Genomic DNA, 20,711 nt, shown 5'->3' with positions numbered 1-20,711 from the left:
CACTTGTTGAATAAGGAAGCCAATGTTTCCTACTTTGTAAAGTGGAGGATTTTGAGGAAAGTGTCTTTCCTTTGTCTGCCGAAAATCTGCACCATGTTTCTTGGAGTTTAGTTCTTTTATTGGTTATAAAAGAAGTGTAAGATGTGCAAAGAAAAAACACCACCACCGAGAAAGAAGTGGGCATCCTTGCAAAGAGAAGAAAGAGAGGAATATTGAGTGTGTGAAAGAGAGAAAGCTAGAAGAGTGTGGTGTGTGTAGCGTGAAATTCCAGAGAAGGAAAAAGAGTGGGATTGTACTTTGTGTGTTGGGTCAAGTTATTGTGAGTTGTGATAATTGTGTGTATCATTGTGAGAGTGAAGAGTGTTTCTTGTATTTCTGAAAACTTTTATTTTCAATAAAAGTATATTTGATACCAACAAATTGGTATCAGAGCTGTGAGAACTTGAGTGTCCGAGAAATAAAAAAAGAGAGTGAGAAATGGCAAACCTTGCAAACAGTGTGTCCCTTCCTCAATTGACAAAGAAAGTCAACTTTGATAATTGGAGTGTGCAGATGAGAGCTCTTCTTGGATCCCAAGACGTATGGGATGTAGTGGAGAGTGGGTACGAAGAACCCACAGACGACGAAGGACAGACGGCTGCCCAACTTGCAGCGTTGAAGAAAACGCGTGTGAAGGATAAATCAGCTCTATACATTTTGTACCGAGCTGTGGATGAATCTGGCTTTGAGAAGATAGTAAATGCAAAATCTTCAAAAGAAGCGTGGCAGATTCTGGAGAAAGTATACAAAGGTGACAACCGAGTCAAGCAAGTCAGGCTCCAAACTCTCAGAAGCGAGTTTGAAAGTTTGAGAATGGAGGAAAAAGAAAGAGTATCCGAGTATATATCTCGGGTGGAAGCAGTGGCAAATCAAATCTGTAGAAACGGAGAGGAGTTACCAGCCAGCCGGGTTGTGGAGAAAATTCTGAGATCGTTAACAGATGATTTTGAGAGCATTGTGTGTGCCATTGAAGAGTCAAAGGACTTGTCAAAACTCTCGGTTGAAGAGTGTCGCAACCGGAATCGCGACGGGACGACGATCCAAAAAGAAACGGGTTTCGAAAAGAGATTTTGGAGTCGCCACCATAGTTTATTCTGGAAAACTACGGAAAAACCATAAAATAATAAGACACGGTCCACGAAAACCAGATTCTGGGTTCGGGAGTCAGTTACGCGTAGGGAAGGTGTTAGCAGCCTACAACGCCTGCCCTAAGGCAGTACTTTTAACTAAATGCACGAATATGATGTGGTTTTCAAAATGTTTAACTATTCCCTAAAATAAAATTCTAAATAAACAAAATATATTTTTTAGTTTTTTGGGCCCGACAAGGATTGACCTTGCTCCTACGTATTCTCATTCAAAATGAGAAATCAGGGTTACGTAGTTCTTTCGAAGATGCTTGAGAGATTTGTTTGAAAGATTTGTTTGAGAAATTGATTCAAAGATTCGTTTGAGAAATTGAGGGAAAATACGTTTTGAAATGATTTTGGGATTTTTGGGAAGTGAACCTGACAAGGACTAGCCTTGCTCCTACGTATCTCCAATCTTGAGGGAGAATCAAGGATCACGTAGTTCTGGCTGAGAGATTACTTGTAGCTGGGAATATTTTAGTATTTTTAATAAAGAAGGAAAAGGTTTTCTAGCACAAGGCCTACGCGAGCGGTCGCACGTGTGCTTAAAACCTTTTCAAATATTTTTATTTGATTTTTAACTTTTGTAAAAGAAAGGGAAAAGGTTTTTTAGCACAAGGCCTACGCGAGCGGTCGCACGTGTGCTTGAAACCTTTTCAAAATATTTTTATTTGATTTTTAACTTTTGTAAAAGAAAGGGAAAAGGTTTTTTAGCACAAGGCCTACGCGAGCGGTCGCACGTGTGCTTAAAACCTTTTCAAAATATTTTTATTTGATTTTTAACTTTTGTAAAAGAAAAGGAAAAGGTTTTTTTTAGCACAAGGCCTACGCGAGCGGTCGCACGTGTGCTTAAAACCTTTTCAAAATATTTTTATTTTTTATGGAGAATGAAACAAACAAGTCTAACCGATATAAATAAAACAAAAGCGTGTGGACTATCATAAAGGGGTTACATACAGTAAAAACTAATAACCAAACAAATAATAATAAAAATAAAGAAACAAAAGCATAAAAATAAAGCAAGAGAAACAGCCCAACAAGAATAGGGGTGCAAAGATAAAAACCAGAGGTGCGGAGTAAAATTGAAGCTCTTTAGTTTGGGCCAAAACCTTTTTTCTCCAACTTTGTATCTGCCAAGGTGTAAAGATGAGAATGGAGGTGCATCCCGAAATGTGTGCTCAGGTCCAATTCCCTTTTTTTTATTTTTGTTTGCAGAAACAAAATGGGTTTCAGCCCAAATGGAAGGGGGTGCGAATGGAGTTACGCGTGTGGCAGGAAGAGAAGGGAAGCAAACCGCACCAGGCCCAAGGCCTCTTAACCCTAATCAGAAACCCATTAGGGGTTCCTCCAACTTCATCTCATTTGTGTGAGCAACGCCGAGACCCAGGTCTTCTCCTTTGAATGAAAGAACACAGAGACACTCATCTCTGCCACCCACGGTCATGACTCAGCCTCCACTCCAACCGGCCACCGCTAGCCGCGGTTCGCGGCGTCGCCAATGACGACACCCGCCGCTGGAGCTACCACCGTCCACGTCACTAGGTCTATCTCCTCCTTCTTATCTTCGCGCTCCCTGTTCCTCACGGCTGGCCAAGAACATTGCCAGCGACAACGCCAATGTTGGAAGCGCCGTCGCCCTCCACGACCCTCCTCCTTCCGCGCTCTCTCTTTCACGCGTGGGATCGAGACTCAACTACGACGAGACATCGTCGCCGTTGTTTACCACTCCGCTGTTGTAGGCACCTCCGCTGCTACAGGTGCTCGTTGTGACACTACCTCGGGCAAAGAGCGTCGCCGCGGATCAGCAACTTCGTCTTCTCCGACGCGAACCTCGCTTCACCGAACCAGCCATCATCAAGACGCATATCAATCTTCTGGAGCTTCATCGCGCCAAACACTGACTGCTAGCGTGCCATCATCGTCATCCCAACCAGAGCCCAACCGCCGTCATCGTCGCTGACTGAAATTTCGTCAGTGTCATTGTCGTCACTTTTCCCTTGTACAATGTGAGACCAAATCCTTGGTTGGGTTTACCTCTTTACAGCATCGCTGCCAGACACGGCTCCTTACCGGTACTGTTGATCACCATCACTAGGCCACGACATCGTGGCTGGAGGTATAGTGTTTCTTGCTTGAGGATTCCATTTTGCCGATGATTGGAGATGGCTTTAGTATAGAACGAATGAGATTGGGGAAATGATTTTTTAGTTGAAGAAGATGGTAGGGGAAATGAAGAAGGTGAAGTGTGAAGAGAAAATAATGAGTACTGTGTTGTTGTCTTAGAATTGCAGGTGATGAAAGGATGTCGTTGGGTGATGAAAGTGGAAGAAGAAGGTGAGGCCGTAGTGTAAGAGGACCTGAAGATGAATATGGTCAGTGTTTGAGGAATTGGGAGTGAATGGAAAAGTTGTTGGGGTGGTTACGGGTGTGTGAGGAGCAGAGGGGTGGTCAAGAGCAAAAGGGCAGTGCATGTGTCAGTGTGCGTGAGGGAGGAACCATTTTTCCTTTTCTTCTTTTGAGAAATAGGGTCTCCGTGATCCTGCCTCTCTCTTTTTTTTTATTCTTTTGTTTTCTCTTTTTTTTTTCTTTTTAAAATACTCATATAGAAAATCAAATGAAATAAAAAAAACAAATAATAACAAAAACAGAATTAAAATTATATAAAAAAAAACATAAAATAAGAGAGACCTATATTATTTAGTCATCCGGACGAAATTGGGTGTTGACAAAGAGCTTGCAGGATCTTTGGAGGCGCACGAACAACGGAGAAGAAAGTTGTATCAGCCACTTGATCAGGCACTTCAGGCAAAGTTTGATCTGAGGAGAGGAGCTCGGAACACTCAAGGCCGAGGTGATCCTGGAGGAAGAGGCCAAGGACGAAGAGGTCAAGGCCAAAGTGATTATGAAGATGAGGAAGAGCAAACCGGTCGGCAGAATTGGCGTGGCCGAGGACAATGGAAAGGCCGAGGAGATCGGTCAAGTGTAGAGTGCTTTAGATGTGGTAAGCATGGTCATTATGCATATGACTGTAGATCGGCTGAGTGCTATAATTGTGGTAAGCCCGGTCATATAGCAAAATATTGTAGGGCTGAGAAAAAGGAGGAGATGAATCTCCATACAGAGGAAGCGGAGAAAGAAAGTGAAGAGTTAGGAATTTTGTTGATGGCAAGGAGCCCAGACGCAGCGTTGCCGAGAAAGAGCCCGGACACTGCATTGAGGAGTTGGAGATCGAATGCTGAACTGCGTCCAAGTTACGTGAAGATGTGGAAACCGGATGCCGAGATGCGTCCGAGGTGTGAAGAGTTGTGGAGATCGGATGTCGAGACGCATCCAGATTATGCAAAGTCATGGAGATCAGACAGTCCAGAAATGTGTTTGGTCAGTTTGTATAGCTCGAAGGAGCTTGCAGAGAGCGTGATGGATAGCTCAACAGAAAGCACAATGGAGAGTTTGCTGATGATTTTGCCAGATAGTGTAGAGGAGCAGGTGGAGAGTCCGGAAAGTCCATCAGAGAAAGTGGGAAACTCAGATTATGTTTCTGTAGAGAAATTTCAAGAGGTTCTTGCAGAGCTGGATCGAGAGCGTCGAGCCCGTGTTGTCGTGGAAAAAACGATGTCCGAATTGCATGATTCATTAAAGCAATTAAAGATGATGGATCAGGATGCTACAAAGAAGCGTGATAAAATTGACCACTTGGGAGATGATATTTTTCGTGAGAAGAAAGAAATGACAAAGCAACTAGAAGAAAGTGCAACGGAAAGTGTCGCACTGCGATCGGAGGCTGAAAACTTCAGCAGTATGGCGAATAAAATAGATGAAAGTGTAGAGATGAATCCAATTAGTGAAAAATCAGTTATGGTCAAGAAGAAGAGAGTCAAGGTCAAGAAGAAGACTACCGAAGCAAAAGAGATGTTCGACAGGAAGAATCCAAGTAATAATGGAATGAGTAAATTTGGTATAGGATGAGAAAAACTCAAGACCCATTTACGTTTACGGGGGAATTTTGTTGGGTAAACGTTAAATGGATGGGGCCCACTTGTTGAATAAGGAAGCCAATGTTTCCTACTTTGTAAAGTGGAGGATTTTGAGGAAAGTGTCTTTCCTTTGTCTGCCGAAAATCTGCACCATGTTTCTTGGAGTTTAGTTCTTTTATTGGTTATAAAAGAAGTGTAAGATGTGCAAAGAAAAAACACCACCACCGAAAAAGAAGTGGGCATCCTTGCAAAGAGAAGAAAGAGAGGAATATTGAGTGTGTGAAAGAGAGAAAGCTAGAAGAGTGTGGTGTGTGTAGCGTGAAATTCCAGAGAAGGAAAAAGAGTGGGATTGTACTTTGTGTGTTGGGTCAAGTTATTGTGAGTTGTGATAATTGTGTGTATCATTGTGAGAGTGAAGAGTGTTTCTTGTATTTCTGAAAACTTTTATTTTCAATAAAAGTATATTTGATACCAACAAGCATTACTCTCAATAACGGCAATATCAACGCGCTATCGTTCACACTCCATGACAGCATAATAAGTTCAGGCCGAAAACAACTAAGCTTTCCGATATTCAAAGAAGGAACTGATTTTCTTGACGTGTTCCATCCGGTTAAGTATTCCAACTTGTGGACGAAGACAACGAAGAACGTTGATGCATGGAGTGGTGTTACGGACACCAAAATTTGTTTGTATGGCACTTCAAACAGGTGTGGTCTTCTTGTTTTGGAGTGCAAAAACGATTGTCCTCATCAACGTAAAGCTAAGGCAGTGACTATAGCACACTATTTTGTTAGTAGTAACGGATCAGTGGCTGTTAACAGATCAAGTGAAACAACAGATATTGGATTTTCTGTTGTGACAAAGGTTCGAGTGTGTGATGGAAAGTTTGATATAACAGTGGAAGGTCCTGAACCACACCCTGTTTTTTCATTATTACACATGTTCGATGAAGTGAATAGAAGTGGGATTTGGAAGCCAAGTATGTGCCCTCATTGTCGTAACATTCAGAGGGAGCATAGCACAATGTTTTCGCAGTCTGATAGTGAAGACGATGTTGTTCCCTTACCACCACGTCTTGGTAACCAACGAAATGGAACGACTATTGCCAACGATGGAAGGTTCAGAGGACATGCTAATGGTAGTTCCATCATATGCAGAAATTTCTATGGTTTTAATTGAGTGAAGATCCTAACTTTATGCGTTTCTCTCTCAATATATATGTACGTTGAATAATGTGTTATAGTCTCTCAATATATATGTACGTTGAATAATGTGTTATAGTCTTGTAGAATTTTAAAAAGGAAAATATCTTTTTAACAATTTTTTATAACCAATAAAATAATAACATATAGTAAAAAAGTTGTTATAATATCATGGTGCAAGCTACTTCAAAATGTTTGAACGTACTACAAAATGTATAAATCAAGCTAGAAAGAAAATAATAGACAGAGAGATCACCTCAATTTCCGAATTATCTTCCTCATATTCTATATTTTATTTTATACTACAAAATATTACCAACAAAGTGGTGTGTTCTTACCCCAAGAAAAAAAAAATCAAAAGTAAGATATTATGGCCATAAATACTTCAACATCTACAGCAAAATTCATGGCAATGTCCAAGTTTCTTTATTTGAGTGAGAAAATTATGGTTTTTGGACCATTAAAATGGAGTTTTGTTTACATCTTTGTATGACTCGCACAAACAAAATATGATGAGCTAGCTAGTTCATCTACACAACAAGCAGCAGTGGAAAGAAATAAAATAACAGATTTTGTAGTTCTTGATTCAAAGAGGATTATCAGTAGCCAGACTTCCATGAATAATGAAAGCAAAAACAACCAAGGAAGCATAAGAAACTCTTCGAAAAGAGTTTGAAGGATATTCAAAGGTGAGAAACCAGTCGAACTTCGTTCTCTCAAGAGAGATTTTGAGAATGAAAAAATGAAAGAAAAAGGAAGTTTGCATGAATACTTCAACTAATTATCTGAATTGGTGAATCAAATGAAGTCCCGTGAAGATATAAGATGATAGAAGAATAATAGATAAAATTCTTATTAGTTTGACTGAAAATTTGAACCTATGGTGATTGTTAAAGAAAAAACCAAGGACTTGTCACTCATGACTTATAGGGTTGATGAGGTCACTTAGATCACAGGAGCAAAGATTCTTGTCTTATTGAAAAGTCAATTCAAATCATGTTTCAAAACTCATATCAATGAATATTGGTGAGTCTTCTGAAGGTAGAATATTTATCAATGAATATCAAATCTCATATAATAGAATCGAAAAGTAGATTAATCAAGAATCAAGCAAGTGGAAGAATAAAAAACAGCATAAACACAAGAAAGAGAAAAGTGGTTTGGAAAAATATGACAGAGAATTAGATGCTACTGAATTAATATGCTGAAGAACAACGCTTATAGTGAGCGAAAATATGATTCTATAATCAGTTTGTTCATAGTTTTGGGATATGAACATCCCAACCATGCTCACCAGATAACACAATATGTACCTAGTTATTACTCGAGTTTTGATGGAATTGGTCAACAAATAATTAGTTTTTGATGGAGATGGAGAAGCCGTATTGTCTTTAAATTTTAAGCATTCCAAAAATATAGAAAACAAAAAGGTGAAAATTAGAAATAAAGCATGTATCTTTAAATGCAAAAGTTTTTTTCTAGATTTATTTGGGTTCTGAAACACTATCCTGCAATATTTCAAATAAATGTTCTGCAGTAACCTGAAGAGGTTTAGGGTTTGTATGTAGTTATTAAGTATTTATTGTGTATAAATCCGATTATAAAAAATGTGCGTTGTTTTCTAACAAGTTTCTCATTATTATTATTTTTTGAATAATTGCATATTACCTTGTTCAACTAATCCATTCCAACGTTTTGTGATGTGCTGCATCTATTCTGCACACAGAAAGATGGGAAACAACAATTTACTTGTTTTCAGCATTACAGAGGGAGTCTTCCGTTTCCATGCCATCTTCAACTTGGACATATATATATATATATATATATATATATATATATATATATATATATATATATATATATATATATATATATATATATATATATATATATATATATATATATATATATATATATATATATATATATATATATGCTACCATCAACATGACCCCATCTATCACTGACAAGTGATACATGCACACTATTTTGTTAAAAGGAGGGAAGGATTAACATTGATCATATCATACTCCCATTGAGAAGATGAAAGTGAAAGCTTTTATCTTGGCTCTTTTGAAAGGTTAGGTTGACATTACTGTGATCACCAGAAGATAGACAACGTCTATCCAGTTCTTCAATGATGGAAAATGACATAATATTGCATGTATACAATATTTTGTGGAGTGGAACAAAATTCAAGTTTCCCAAAAAGAAACTAGCTAGTTTCTGTCTCTCCTATATCATCCATTTTCAGAATTTGAGTGCATGTGTACTTCGATTTTGTTGAAATTCTAATAGAAAGAGATGTAGAAACATGTTGTAATATGAAGTCCAAGCACTACAGAAAACTAACATCAATAGTTCATATCGATCATTTAGCAGCTATTGCTTTGCTAGTATAAAAGAAATATTGTCAATCCAATCCAATCCTACAAAATCAATTGATAAGTTAAAGTTTGCATTTATTTGTAAATTGATTTTATCTCTAATTAATGTGAGACTTTCAACATATCTCATCCCACTAGTAAGATCAAGATCAAAATCTTTTTTATTTTTTCACAATATCCATATCATCATTTCTATTATTTATTCTTCCACTGTTTGATTCTTTCACTTTTTTTTCTTTTTTTTTATCTAGTGGAAAATATTTTCTTTGTATTTGTTTGAATCTACTGAAAGAAAATAAGATAAAATTAAAATAAAATTACTGCAATACTATATCCATGCCATAATTTATGATGGAGATTGAACATATATATAGTTTAAACACACGATCTTAGCATTAGCTAACTTCAAACATGAACAATTAATAATCATCTAGATGAGGATTAGTATGTTGAATTTATGATAAAAAAACATTTGTAAAATTACGAATTAAAAACTTCTTTATTAAAAATTAAAAAAGGAAAACGTGTTTCGAAGGAAACTTGTAAATTTTAAATTAATATAATTAATAATCATGTTGATGAGTGATTAGTATGTTCAATTTATGATAAAAACATTTTGGATATAGTTTCTAAGCTTTCTCTTAATAAAATTAATCACTGATTAGATTTTACTTATTTTCTATCAAGATATATTAATTTAAGATGAAATATAAAAATACTGGAATATGATATCCATAAAGTTATATACAATAATTCATATCTAACATAGATATATTTGAATTAATATATTGCGAGCTTTATTAATAATCACGATTTATAATGTAATAAACATGTCTTAAATTAAACTTTCAATGTAAACTTTACATAAATATAAAACTTGTGAGTCTTTAGCAATTGCATATGTTATGTACGAAATTTAAGTCATTAATATTCAAAGTAAAATATTATTTTAACAGATAGCTTTTATAAATAGATTCATGTGATAAATGTAGTTAATAATAATAATAAAATATTGAATGTTGTAGAAATTTAAAGAAACTTGGAAAGGACAACTCCTCGTGCTAAAAATATAATTTTCAAACAAGAATATATATTTGGTTGCAAAGTATATTTTATTTATTTAAAAATATTATAAATTCAATTTTAAAACTAGAATTGAGTTGTCCTAAAAACCACCCCTAAACAGGTTTTGGAACTATACTGTTAAAGTAAGAAATTAACACTTCGTTATGGAATTGAAAAGTAGATGGATGAAGAATCAAAGAAACAAGAAGTGGAAGAAAAAAAAACAGCATAAACACCAGACAAAGAAAAGTGGTTTGGAAAAATATTACAGGGAATTAGATGCTAATAAGCTGAAGAACAAAGCTTCCCTTTTAACGAGAGTGAAAATATGATTCTATAATGAGTTTATTTATAGTTTTGGCATGTGAACATCCCAACCATGCTCATCACAGAACACAATATGTACCTAGTTTACTTGACTTTTCCATTAGTTTTTTAAATAACTGCACATTACCTTCTTCAACTCATCCATTCCAACATTTTGTGGTGTGCTGCATCTATTCTACACACAGAAAAGATGGGAAACAACAACGGTGCCTGTTTTCTCCGTCTAAGAGGGAGTCTTCCATTTCCATCGCATCTTCAACTGGGAACAGCTGCTATCATCAACATGAAGACATCTACCTCTGACTTTTTTTATGATATAGCATATGCCGAAAACGCAGAAGTTTTATACACCGTTGAAGGGTCAGAGTGCAAACTCACGTTACAAAGACAAGTTTGCTATGACTATGTCCGCATGGTATCGTTCGTACTCAATGACAGCATAATATGTTCAGACAATAAAAACCTATGCCTGTCGATGGTTAAAGCGGAAACTGGCATGTCCAATGCGTTTATGTCTCCCATCGCGTGGACGAAGACAAGGAAGAAGGTTGATGCATGGGGTGGTGTTACGGACACCAAAGTTTACTTGTATGGCACTGCAAACAGGTGTGGTCTTCTTGTTTTGGAGTGCAAGAAAAACGATTATCATGATGAACGTACTGCTAAGGCAGTGACTCTGGCACACTATTTTGTTAGGAGTAACTCATCAGTGGCTATTAGTAGGTCAAGTGAAACAACACAGATTGGATTTTCTGTTGTGGCAAAGGTTGGACTTTGTGATGGAAAGTTCGATATAACAGTGGAGGGTCCTGAACCACACCCTGTTTCTGCATTATTATACATGTTCGATGAAGTGAATAGAAGTGGGATTTGGAAGCCAAGCATGTGCCCTCATTGTCGTAACATTCGGAGGGAGCATAACAGAATGTTTTTGCAGTCTGATAGTGAAGACAGCGATGGCAGGCGACAACATCCAGTCACCATTGACAATGGTGGAAGGTTCCGAGGGCATGGTTGTGGTGCTCGGGTAAGGGGAGATTTCATTGTTAATAATTGAGAGAAGACCCTTCTTGGTGTATGCATATATCTGTACTTTTAGTTGTATGATTATGTTAATGTTACCTATATATGTATATGACAGAGAATTAGATGCTACTGAATTAATAAGCTGAAGAACAACGCTTCCTTATAGAGAACCAAAATATGATTCTATAATCAGTTTATTCATTGTTTTGGGATTTGAACATTCCAATCATGCTCACCAGATAACACAAGATGTACCTAGTTTAGTTGAGTTTTATTGGAATTGGTCAAACAAATAATTAGTTTTTGATGGAGATGTCTTCTTTAGAAAGAAAAATTAAAGCTAATAAATTTTAAGCATTCCAAAAATATAGAAAACAAAAAGGTGAAAATTAGAAATAAAGCATATGTATCTGTAAATGCAAAAGTTAGGTGTCACCATTATAATCAGATGATAGAAACTATATAGATTTAAGGTGATTAGAGTATACTATACTAAAAAGTAAAAGGAGGGAATGATTAACATTGATCATATCATACTCCCATTGAGAAGATGAAAGTGAAAATTTTTATCTTGGCTCTTTTGAAAGGTTAGGTTGACATTACTGTGATCACCAGAAGATAGACAACGTCTGTCCAGTTCCTCCATGATGGAAAATGACATAACATGTATACAATATTTTGTGGAGTGGAACAAAATTCATTTCAGTGATCTGAAGTTTCCCAAAGGAAACTAGCTAGTTTCTGGCTCTCTTATATCATCCATTTTGAGAAAATAAATAAATAAAAGGAATAAACACTCATGGCCTCTCTATTTGGGGAGTTCATAGCTTTCACACAGTTGACTTTTGACACTTCAAAAGAGTGGCAAACATTATCTTATGGAAAATGTTTTTTTTTTTATATTTAACTGTTTATTTGACAACTTTTATAAAGGTAAAATGATCTTAATAAAATTAATTTTTATATTTCTGAAGAAAAAGTTAAAATAATATTAAATGAGTATAAAAAAAATTCTGATATCAAAATATATACCACTGTCATGAGCTGCATTACAAATTGTGTCATTTGCATGTTTGATGGTACCTTGGTCATAGTTATAACAATTTAACAGAGTATAACTTTGCCGTGGTCAACTAAAACCTTGTGCAGAGAAATTTATTTCAATTATATCATTTCACCTTCCTTGAATTCTACATAGTATAAGTGATATTTCTAAAAAAAAGTGAAAAAGGACCTTTGATTGAGCCAGGCTCAAACTTTGGGAGGGTGCTCGATGATTTCTCTTAGCTATTTGTCAACGGCAACTTTTTTCTGCAGATAATTATTTACCTACGATAATTTATTTATGGATTCACGTAATAGATAATTATAATCGGATCTAATATTATTACTCACGGAGGTAGCTATTCAGAAAAATAATTAAGAAGTGATAATAGTTTAAAAATAGAGAAATTTTAATTTAAAATTAAATGTTTTCAATATAAATAGTTTTGTTATAAATTACTTTTATTATTCTAAAAAATACAATATCACTTGTGATTTTTGACTAGGAGTGTCGTCTTAGTCAAATTTCGATCAGGACCGACTTGACAGAGTTTTGATCGTGGCCACCCCAACCAAATTTGACCAACTTTTTAGTGGAGCAGACTTGATTGAATTTCGATCAAAACCAACTCGGCCAAATTTTAGGGAGGACAACTCCACGAGTTTTTGGTGTAGTTGTCCTAATCGAATTCGTTTGGGGTCGATTTGGGCAAATTCAACCGAATTTTGATCGAGACAGACCTCGATTAAGTTTCAGTCATGGCCATTTCAGTCGAATTTGGCCGAATTTCAATCGGGACTAAATGAACTGAGTTTTGATCGTGGATGTCGCAATCGAATTTGATCGAATTTCGATCCAAACCCGTCTCAACATTTTACAAAACTTGACTCGTCTCAACCTTTTGCCTTACCTGACTCAATCTTTTGCCTTACCTGACTCATCTCAATCTTAAGGTTGACCTTACCCTTTTCGACCTTCAATCTTACATAACTTGTCTCAACTTTTGATTTGACCTGTTTCAACCTCTAGTTCAGCCTGACTCATCTTTACAATTGATCCCAACTTGATCCGCTTTAACCTTCTAACTCCTATCAAACTTGGGTTATAGAGTCTAAAGAGTACGGAAAACCAATATCAATTATATTTAGCAACTATTGCTTTGGCACGGTAAGGAAAATAGTGTGCCACACACATTGCATTCACAAGATCAAGATCAACATCTTCTTTATTCTTTCACAAGATCCATATCATCCCTATTATTCTTTATTCTTCCACTTGTTTGATTCTTTTCTGTCTAGTGGGAAATATTTTCTTTGTATTTGTTTGAATGTACCGAAAGAAAATGAGGTAAAATCAAAATAAAATTGATGCAATAGTACAGTCAATCATGCCATAATATAGTTAATTTGGAAACAATAAAGAGAACATATATATAATTCAAAAGACATGATCTTAGCATTAGCTAACTTCAAACACGAACAATTAAAAATAAATTTGAGAAACTATAATTGACAAGAACGTATAAGATTACGAAGAAATAAATAAATTAAAATTGCCTTTATATTATAAAACAGTAACACTTAGATGCAAGTGTATTATATAAATGCACATAATATTGGCTTACTGGGTTTGGATTTTGTCACACTTTGTGAGTAGTAGAATCTACATGTTATAGAGCACCGTCAAAATTTAAGAAAACTAAAAAGGAATTAGAAGCTCTTTATTAAAAAAGTAAAAAAAAAAACGTGTTTTGAAGGAAACTTGTAAATTTTAAATTGATGTAATTAATAATCATGTTGGTGGTGAGTGATTTATGTTGAATTTATGATAAAAAAACATTTCGATATAGTTTCTAAGTTTTATTTTAGAAAAATTAATCAAATGTTATGTATTAAATTTAGGTCATTAATATTTAAAGTAAAATATTATTTTGACAGAGCTTTTATGAATACATTCATGTGATAATGTAGTTAATATATAATAATAAAATATTGAATTTTGTAGAAATTTAAAGGAGCTATGAAAGAACAACTCCTCATGCTAAAAGTGTAATTTCAAACATAAATATATTTGATTGCAGAGTATATTTTATTCATTTAAAAAATATTATAAATTCAATTTTGAATTATAAAAAATAGTAAGAGAAAGTGATTTTAAAACTAGAATTGAGTTGGGCTAAAAACCACCCCTAAACTGATTTTGAAACTATACTGTTAAAGAAAGAAACTGACACTGCCTTATAGAATTGAAAAGTAGATGGATCATGAATCAAAGAAACAAAAAAGTGGAAGAATAAAAAGCAGCATAAACACCAGAAAAAGAAAAGTGGTTTGGAAAAATAACAGAGAGAATTAGATGCTATTGAACTATAATAATAAGATGAAGAGCAACGCTTCCCTTATTGAGAGTGAAAATATAATTCTACAATCAGTTTATTTATAGTTTTGGGATATGAACATGTCAGGGGTTGGCGAGTTTACGAGAGAAGAAGATATAGGAGAGAGAGAAGGGGTCCGTACGGACAGTGGCCGAACGGTTGAAAGGGGGATCATGAGGGTCGAACGGTTGAAAGGGGGAGCACGATGACAGAACGGTGGAAAGGGAGAAGCACGAGGGCCGAACGGCTGAAAGGGGGGAGCACGAGGGCCGCATGGTAGGGTGAAGAGAAAAAGAGGACTGAGTGAGTGGGACGACGACGAGCGTCCTAAGCGAGTGAAAGCAACAACGAGCGTCCTAACTAACAACAGTTAGGATAGGCGAGAAATTCAAAGGACGTACCTCAGGATATTATAGAAGTAAATATAGTAAATAAGGATAGAAATATTCTTACCAGATAATTATAATAAATAGGCATAATTACTATTATTCTTTACCTTTTTGGAAAGGAGTAATTAGTATTAATAAAGGAGGAACCTAGGGTTTAGGGGGAAGTTTTGATTAAGGAGTTTTGGAAGAGAGGTTAGGCTCTCGGGTAAGTGACGGAGACCCTGCTCCCAGTTATTGGTTGTTTATTGTGATACCAATATTTCCAGTTAATAAAGAGTTTTATTCAGTCAAATACCATTGTTTATTGCCTGTGGGAGTTTAAAAGGGTGTGAGTGGCAAGTTCACGTACTCAGGTACGTAACAATTGGTCCGACCTACCGGATCCTAATAGAGACGAGTGAAAGACATCATGGAGGGAAGAGTGAATGTTGTCGAAGGAAGATTGGAGGTCATAGAAATCTCCATGGGAGGACTGGAGGCAGTAGTCCAGGAACTGGTGAAGGTGATGGGAGAACGAGGTCGACGACAGGAGGGAAATCCTGATGGAAGTCAGGGGTCTGTCAATGGGAGAAGGAATGAGGAGGACGAGAGAGATGGCAGCAGGCTAGATGGTGGACACCGAGAGGAGCAACCGTATTGGAGGAGAAGGGTAGACTTACCCATCTTTGAAGGAAGCGATCCTTTGAATTGGATCTATAGAGCGGACAAATTCTTTGAACTGCAAGGAGTGTCGGAGGAAGAAAAGCTGCGCCTAGCCTACATCAACATGGAGGGAATCGCGGGACACTGGTTCAGGTTTTGGAGGGAGAAGGCCAGGAACCGCTCGTGGACCAGATTAAAGGAGTCGTTGGTGATCCGTTTCGGAGGCAGAAGCCGGGGAACGGTCTTCGAGAGACTGGCGGCCTGTAAACAATCAGGAACCGTGGAAGAATACATCCAAGAATTCGAAGTGTTGGTCGGCCAAGCAGAAAAAGTACCTGATGCACAGCTGTGGGATACTTCATGGCAGGATTGCAGGAGGGGATCCGTAATCAACTCAGATTGCTTGACCCGAGGGAATTGATGAACGTAATGAGACTAGCAAAGGACATGGAAGAGTTCCAAGGGGCCACAAAGGCTGGAGGAGGAATCATAAGCAAGAGTTAGACGTGGGGAAAACCGAGCGGTTCAGTAATGAGGACGGACCCCAATCAGCATAATCAGAACCGAACGAGAATCGCAGAGAGGGGGCAAACAGGAGGGAAGGAAGGGATCCCGAGGAGAGAAGGAGAACGATCGTTCTCAAACAACCAAGGAAGGAACGTGCGGGATTTACCGTACGCTGAATATGTCAAACGAAGGGAAGAAGGGAGGTGTTTCAGGTGTGGGGGACCGTTCGGTCCAGGCCATCGTTGTCCGGAAAGGAGTCTTCGGATGCTGATACTGGCAGAAGACGAGGAATCAAGCGGGGAAGAAGAAGCTGAGACCGAACTCGACCAAATGGAGTTATCGGCATTCTCGGCAGGGGGGCTCACCCAGCCCAGAACGATGAAATTGCATGGACAGATAGGAACGAAACAGGTACTGATTTTGATTGACAGTGGCGCCAGCCACAACTTCATAAGAAAAGAATTGGTAGAGGAACTGACATTACCCGTAGTAGATACACCACCCTATAGGGTGAGTTTGGGAGATGGGCAAAGAAAGGAGACAAGGGGGTGTTGTGAAGAAGTAATAATTCGCATGGGAGAGGCGGTGATCACCGAACGGTTCCACCTGTTTGAACTGGGCGGAGTTGACGTGATACTGGGGGTAGAATGGCTGGCTAAGCTGGGAGAAGTAACATTAAACTGGGGCAAGCTAACCATGGTGTTCGGTCAAGCAGGGAGGAACATGACCATTAAAAGAGATCCTACTTTAACTCGGAGATTGGTGGAACCCGAAGCATTGTTCAAAATGAAAGAAGTAGAGGCCTGGTTGCTGGTGTGGGAGCTTGGGGAAACAGAAAAGGACGAGGAAAGAAAACCGTACGATCAAGGAAAAGGACCGTTCGGTCCGGAGATGACAAAGAAGCAGACGCATGACATGAAGCAAATTTTGGATCAGCACACGAGCGTATTTCACGAGCCGAGCGGACTACCGCCAGATAGGGGCATTGTTCATCAAATTCCATTAAAAGAGGGTACAGATCCTGTGAATGTAAGGTTGTACCGTTACCCCCATGTGATGAAGGGGGAGATTGAGAAATAGGTGGCCGAAATGCTAAAATCGGGCGTCATAAGGTCGAGCAACAGTCCATATTCGAGTCCGGTAATATTAGTGAAGAAGAAGGATGACAGCTGGAGATTCTGTGTGGATTATAGAGCCCTTAACCGAGCCACGGTACCCGATAAATTCCCTATCCCACTGATAGAGGAATTGCTAGACGAACTGAGAGGGGCCAAATATTTTTCGAAGGTGGATTTGAAGTTAGGCTACCACCAGATCCGAATGGGAGATGGAGACATAGAGAAAACGGCCTTTCGGACGCACCAGGGTCACTACGAATTCATGGTGATGTCGTTCGGCCTCACCAACGCACCAGCCACATTCCAGAGTGCAATGAACAGCCTGATGCAGCCTTACCTGCGGAAATTCGTACTGGTGTTCTTTGATGATATATTGGTGTATAGCCGATCCTGGGAGGAGCACTTAGAGCATGTGGGGACGGTGCTAAGGGAACTCGTGACAAATAGGTGGGTGGCCAACAGAAAAAAATGTGAGTTCGGCAAAACTCAAATAGGCTATTTGGGTCATCGGATATCCGCGAGGGGTGTAGAAATGGACGAAGACAAAGTAAGGGCTGTGATAGACTGGGAAAAACCTAAGACGGTGAAGGCTTTGAGGGGATTTCTAGGTCTGACAGGATACTATAGGAGGTTTGTGAAGGATTATGGGAAGATTGCCAAACCCTTGACCGACCTTCTTAAAAAGGGGCAGTTTACATGGACGGAGCAAGCAGAGGAAGCTATGTCAAGGTTAAAGCAGGCCATCACTACTGCACCAGTGCTGGTTCTACCTGATTTTGACCAGCCTTTCCACATTGAATGTGATGCATCGAGAAGAGGGGTAGGAGCGGTACTCATGCAAGGAAAGAAACCCATAGCTTTCTTTAGTAAAGCGTTATCCGAGGGTCATTGAGTAAATCGATATATGAGAAGGAATTAATGGCGTTGGTTTTAGCCATACAACATTGGAGGCCCTACCTCTTGGGACAAAGGTTTGTGGTTCACACCGATCAAAGGAGCCTGAAGTACCTTTTGGAGCAGCGCATCACCACTCAAAATCAGCAGAATTGGATTGCGAAGCTCCTGGGTTATGACTTTGAAATTGTGTACAAATCAGGTGTCACCAACAAGGTAGCAGACGCCCTATCACGGAAGGAAGAGGATGATCCATAGGAAGAAAAGGAATTGAGGGTTGTAGCCAGACCTTACTAGCAAGACTTCAGGGAGATTTTGGAAGAAGTTGAGGCAGATGAAGAGTTAAAGAAGGTGATAGAAGATTTGAGAAAAGACCCCAACTCACATCCCTCGTTCACTCTGGAACACGAGAGGTTACACTATAAGGGGAGGCTGGTACTGTCTGCCCGATCGGCTTGGGTGCCCAAGTTGATAGCCAAGTTTCATACCACGCAAACAGGAGGACACTCAGGGGTATATCGGACTTATCGCAAGGTGACGCAATCTCTTTATTGGGTAGGAATGAAGAAAGCCGTAACTGACTTTGTTGCAAGCTGCCTGGTATGTCAACAACATAAATATTTGTCATCCTCTCCACAGGGGTTGTTGCAACCTTTACCCATACCCAACGCCATTTGGGAGGAGATCAGCATGGATTTTATCGTTAAGTTGCCCAAGTTCCACGGGTATGATGTTGTGCTGGTAGTGGTAGACCGCCTCAACAAATATGGACACTTGATACCACTGAAACATCCATATTCCGCTCGAACCGTAGCTGAAGTGTTTGTAAAGAAGATTGTCCGGTTGCAAGGGGTGCCAATATCTATCGTGAGTTACCGGGATCCACTGTTCCTGAGTAATTTTTGGAAGGAGTTGTTTAAATTACAAGGAACTCAACTGAAGATGAGCACCACCTATCATCCTGAATCTGATGGACAGACTGAGGTCGTGAATAGGGTATTGGAGGGTTATCTGAGATGCTTCTGCTCAGAACAACCAAAGGGATGGAGCATAGTACTACCTTGGGCGGAATATTAGTATAATACCAGCTATCAAGAGTCGGCGAGATGCACCCCATTTGAAATAGTATATGGGAGGTCTCCTCCCTACTGCACAGGTTCGTTCCGGGGGAAACCTTAGTGGAAGCCGTCGGCCAGGAGTTACAGACGAGGGATGAGGCACTCAACCAGCTAAAATTCCATCTAGCCAGGGCTCAAGAACTAATAGTGAGGCAGGCCAACAAGGCAAGAAGACCATCCAATGTGGAGGTGGGAGATTGGGTGTATCTAAAGATCAGACCCCACCGACAGACGTCGATGCCGTCCACGCTGCATTTTAAACTGGCCGCTCGGTATTTTGGACCTTTCCCGATCATACAGCAGATAGGAGAAGTGGCATTCAAGTTGCAACTACCCGAAGCCGCGCGGATACATCCAGTGTTCCATGTGTCGCAACTAAAGAAGGCCGTGGGAGAGAACAGTGTGGAGAAAGAGTTACCCATAGACTTAGAGATGGAGGGACCGTCTCCCTGGCCGATCCGAGTTCTGGATAAAAGGCAGGTGCAACAAGGAGAGGACGAACGGCAGGAGGTGTTGATCGAATGGCAAGAGGGAGGACCGGACGGGGCAACATGGGAAGATGCCATAACCATCCGAGATCAATATCCAGACTTCAACCTTGAGGGCAAGGTTGATCTTCAGGAGGTGGGTAATGTTAGGGGCTGGCGAGTTTACGAGAGAAGAAGATATAGGAGAAAGAGAGAGAGAAGGGGTTCGTACGGACAGTGGCCGAACGGTTGAAAGGGGGGAGCACGATGACCGAACGGTGGAAAGGGGGAAGCACGAGGGCCAAACGGTTGAAAGGGGGAAGCACGAGGGCCGAACGGCGGAAAGGGGGGAGCACGATGGCCACACGATAGGGGGAAGAGAAAAAGAGGACTGAGCGAGTGGGACGACGACGAGCGTCCTAAGCGAGTGGAAGCAACAACGAGCGTCCTAACTGACAACAGTTAGGATAGGCGGGAAATTCAAAGGACGTACCTCAGGATATTATAGAAGTAAATATAGTAAATAAGGATAGAAATATTCTTACCAGATAATTATAATAAATAGGCATAATTACTATTATTCTTTACCTTTTTGGGAAGGAGTAATTAGTATTAATAAAGGAGGAACCTAGGGTTTAGGGGGAAGTTTTGATTAAGGAGTTTTGTAAGAGAGGTTAGGCTCTCGGGTAAGTAACGGAGACCCTGCTCCTAGTTATTGGTTGTTTATTGTGATACCAATATTTCCAGTTAATAAAGAGTTTTATTCAGTCAAATACCATTGTTTATTGCCTGTGGGAGTTTAAAAGGGTGTGAGTGGCAAGTTCACGTACTCAGGTACATAAGAGAACATCCGAACCATGCTCACCAGACAACACAATATGTATCTAGTTTATTTGACTTTTCCATTAGTTTTTTGAATAACTGCACAATACCATCCTCAACTGATCCATTCCAACATTTTGTGGTGTGCTGTATCTATTCTACAAAAAAAAAAGATGGGA

At 38.9% G+C, this 20,711-nt stretch overlaps 2 protein-coding genes across 2 annotated transcripts; both read left to right on the top strand.

The window, feature by feature from the left end:
* Positions 1–477: 477 nt before the first annotated feature.
* LOC128193810 (uncharacterized) lies at positions 478–2,570 on the top strand. The gene is made up of 2 exons (XM_052867935.1): positions 478–1,038; positions 2,385–2,570. The coding sequence occupies exons 1-2, from the start codon at positions 478–480 to the stop codon at positions 2,568–2,570; spliced, it is 747 nt and encodes a 248-aa protein (XP_052723895.1).
* Positions 2,571–18,686: 16,116 nt separating this feature from the next.
* Positions 18,687–19,963, top strand: LOC108343977 (uncharacterized). The gene is made up of 2 exons (XM_017582439.1): positions 18,687–19,012; positions 19,282–19,963. Exons 1-2 carry the CDS (start codon positions 18,687–18,689, stop codon positions 19,961–19,963), a joined length of 1,008 nt encoding a protein of 335 aa, XP_017437928.1.
* Positions 19,964–20,711: the final 748 nt, after the last annotated feature.

The sequence above is a fragment of the Vigna angularis genome, chromosome 8 (genome assembly GCF_016808095.1).
Source record: "Vigna angularis cultivar LongXiaoDou No.4 chromosome 8, ASM1680809v1, whole genome shotgun sequence".
In the NCBI taxonomy this organism is placed as follows: Eukaryota; Viridiplantae; Streptophyta; class Magnoliopsida; order Fabales; family Fabaceae; genus Vigna; species Vigna angularis.
This window is presented reverse-complemented; position numbering and strand designations above follow the sequence as displayed.